At 49.0% G+C, this 2957-nt stretch overlaps 1 protein-coding gene across 1 annotated transcript in view; it reads right to left on the minus strand.

Annotated features, from left to right (window-relative positions):
* The window catches only part of stambpl1 (STAM binding protein-like 1), a 9660-nt gene that overhangs the window by 2970 nt on the left and 3733 nt on the right, over nt 1-2957 (minus strand). The window contains exons 3-9 of the mRNA XM_023406365.2: nt 2214-2431; nt 2053-2128; nt 1802-1897; nt 1473-1688; nt 1257-1407; nt 341-465; nt 45-182 (exon numbers count right to left, since the gene is read on the minus strand). Of these exons, the coding sequence (XP_023262133.1) occupies nt 45-182; nt 341-465; nt 1257-1407; nt 1473-1688; nt 1802-1897; nt 2053-2128; nt 2214-2431 (1020 nt within the window). The remainder of the gene's footprint in view (nt 1-44; nt 183-340; nt 466-1256; nt 1408-1472; nt 1689-1801; nt 1898-2052; nt 2129-2213; nt 2432-2957) is intronic.

Consider the following 2957-nt stretch of genomic DNA (forward strand, 5'->3'; position numbering starts at 1 on the left):
TGTGGTTCAAGTTTGTTTAGCGTGTGTTTAGCGTGTAATCGTACATGGATCCAGCCCAGCGTCAGCAGGTTCTGTTGGTCCTGGAAGCTGAACAGTTCCTCCACGTTCTCCATGTCACAGAAATCTGGACCGGCCGACTGTTTCGGGATCACGACATGAGTCAGCACAAACTCATTGTGTGTCTGAGGCCGAGAGACATTCACACAGACAGGAGAGAGAGAGAGATAATGAATAACTGTGATAGAGCTGCTTCAGGTCTGTTCTGGTCTGTACTGGACTCAGTCTTCACACAGCTAAATGGTCGGTGAACAGTCAGTAAACAGTCAGTAAACAGCCTCACCAGTCGTCCACACAGCACTCCACAGGTCTCTATTCCTCTGGCAGTGTTGGAGTCGGCTAGCAGGAGGAAACGATACGTCAGATCTCTGGGAATCACCACCCGCCTCAGACCCTCCACCCTCTGAGCTGCACACACACACGAAACAAACACACACAGGAACATAAAGACAAGCAAGATACACATACACTGTATGTTCAGAGAGTGTGTACATGTGGTGATCGCTCTAAGACTGCAAGGGAAGCTCAGCTTCCCCTAAAATGTCAACAAACTAATTGGTCAAATATGTTCTGTTGTGTGAACATTTCATTGACTAAATATGCGCTAGAACACGTTCATCTTTTGTTCAGAATCAGCTCCTTATCACAGGTAACCGACCTGACTCCTCCTCCTTCCTCCCCGCAGCGCCACAGAGCTTTACACAGTGTAGACACCGAGCGTCTCCTGACGTCACTGGGGAAGCAGAGAGTGGGTTGTTCCACTGCAGCCAAACTAGACGGTCATTGGATAAATGCTGGGCTTTGTCCCGCTCATCGGACGCTCAGCGTCTCTGGGGGTCTGTGGGACAGTGGGCTGGCCCGGACGCTCGGCTTCTGCATGATGATTGGATGATCTGTCTGAGGCTGAGTCCCTTTTTGATTGACAGCGAAATGAGCGAATCAGCGATCTTGAAGTATAAGCATCCACCGGAGCAGTTTTCAAGTTTTTCATTCCGTTGTTCGGAGCTGGAGACGTTACTGATCTTCAGCGACTTTGTCTTTGTTAAAAACGACTAGCGTTGTGTTTGGCGACTCTCTTCTGTCACTCTGCGAATTTACATTTAAATAAACGGACACATTTTATGATGTAGGCCGAAAAAAGAACTTCCCCTCCTTATAAGACCAGCAGCCGCCACTGGTGTGTACATGTGTGTACTCACTGTGTACTCCAGCCAGCGTGGCAGCCGGTTGGCTGATTGGAGCTGGCGGTCTGTTTCTGTTAGGGTCCGCCCCCTGGGATCGTAAGCTTTCTCTGATTGGCTGCTCAGACAGACAGGAGCCGTCCGTCACCTCAGGCATTTTGATCTCCACCTGCAGGAGAAACGCATTACTTGTAGTAGCAGTAGTAATAGTACTACAGTGATGTCTAATGATACCTTTTGCTCCGCCTCCTCTCCTCTCCTATTGGCTAGTTCCTGACGCCTCAGCTGGTCCTCAAAGTAACGAAACTGTTCTGATTCGATCTGCATCCGTCGCAGGCTGGCGACCCGCTGCCTCTCCCCCTCCAGTAGAAGGACCCGCCTCCTGTCCTCATCCAATAGGGAGAGGCGCTGCAGCTGCTGGCCACACCCATCCCCCACCACAGCCTGGCTCTGAGGAAACACAGCTTTTTATTGGCTGAAGAGTGTCAATCTGAGTCCAAGTAATGTGTGTGTAACTTTAGATCAGCATATATCTCCAATCTGATTGGACGACACAAACACACCTGGGCTCTGAGGTACTCGGTATGTTCCCTGCTGTATTTCTCCTGAAGACGTTTCTTCAACTCGTCTTTACGAGGAAACGCCACCTCCTGCAGTTTCTACAGGAACACAGAGACAGACAGTAAATATTACTCCTACTGCTACATGTAGTGATGCTGCCTGTAGCATCAGTAAGTTGTGATGGATCGGGAGAAGCATCAGGACCATCTCCAGAAGACTGGGGACTACCAGTGTTGATAATGAGGGTCATTACCTTCATGATGAGCTGTTTCTCTGGGACGCTGCACTGCTGGTAGTCTCTATGACTGGGCAGCTTCTCTACAAACAGACTGAACACATTTCACCTTTAAGAGCCTGAGATGATCTGAACTTACAGAAAGGTGCGTTGTGAGGTCAGTATGTTGTGTTTCTTACGTGATGAACTTGGTGTAGAGGACGTAAGCATTCTCCAGACTGCCCTCCTCCAGGTAAACCGCCGCCATGCGCTCCATCTCCACCCCGGAGCGGAAGTAGCGTCGTGGCGCAATGTCCTCGTTGATCTCCACATTGCATCCCATCTTCCCCAGCGCCCGAACACGTTCCGCCGCTGTCAATGACACGTCAGTGTAGTCTGGTTCTGCTGCCAGCTTCTTCTACACAACACAAACACACACAAGTTCAAGTTGGCACCTGACAATGTCAAAGTACTGGACCAAACAGAACACATCATTTAAAGGGCCTTGCCATCAATTTTTCCATTCAATCATCACTTGTTATGGTCAAACTGGTAAAACAAAGGGTTAATGTGTGTCCAGGTACCTGTGGTACAGCTTCTCATTTACAGCTGAGTGATTCTACCTGTTGATATTATGTTGTACATGATCTGCTTCATATTCCCCACAGACAGTGACTGTGAGCCACACACAGGTACACAGAGCTGGGCTAACATGTAACAGCTAACATTCAGCTAACATCTGGCTAACATCCAGGTAACATCCAGCTAATAACCAGGTAACATCCAGCTAACATCCAGGTAACATCCAGCTAACAACCAGCTAACAACCGGCTAACATCCAGGTAACATCCAGGTAACATCCAGCTAACAACCAGCTAACAACCGGCTAACATCCAGGTAACATCCAGGTAACATCCAGCTAACAACCAGCTAACAACCGGCTA

The sequence above is a fragment of the Seriola lalandi genome, unplaced genomic scaffold (assembly GCF_002814215.2).
Source record: "Seriola lalandi dorsalis isolate HSWRI2012SDOR001 ecotype SW California unplaced genomic scaffold, Sedor1 jcf7180002054305, whole genome shotgun sequence".
In the NCBI taxonomy this organism is placed as follows: Eukaryota; Metazoa; Chordata; class Actinopteri; order Carangiformes; family Carangidae; genus Seriola; species Seriola lalandi.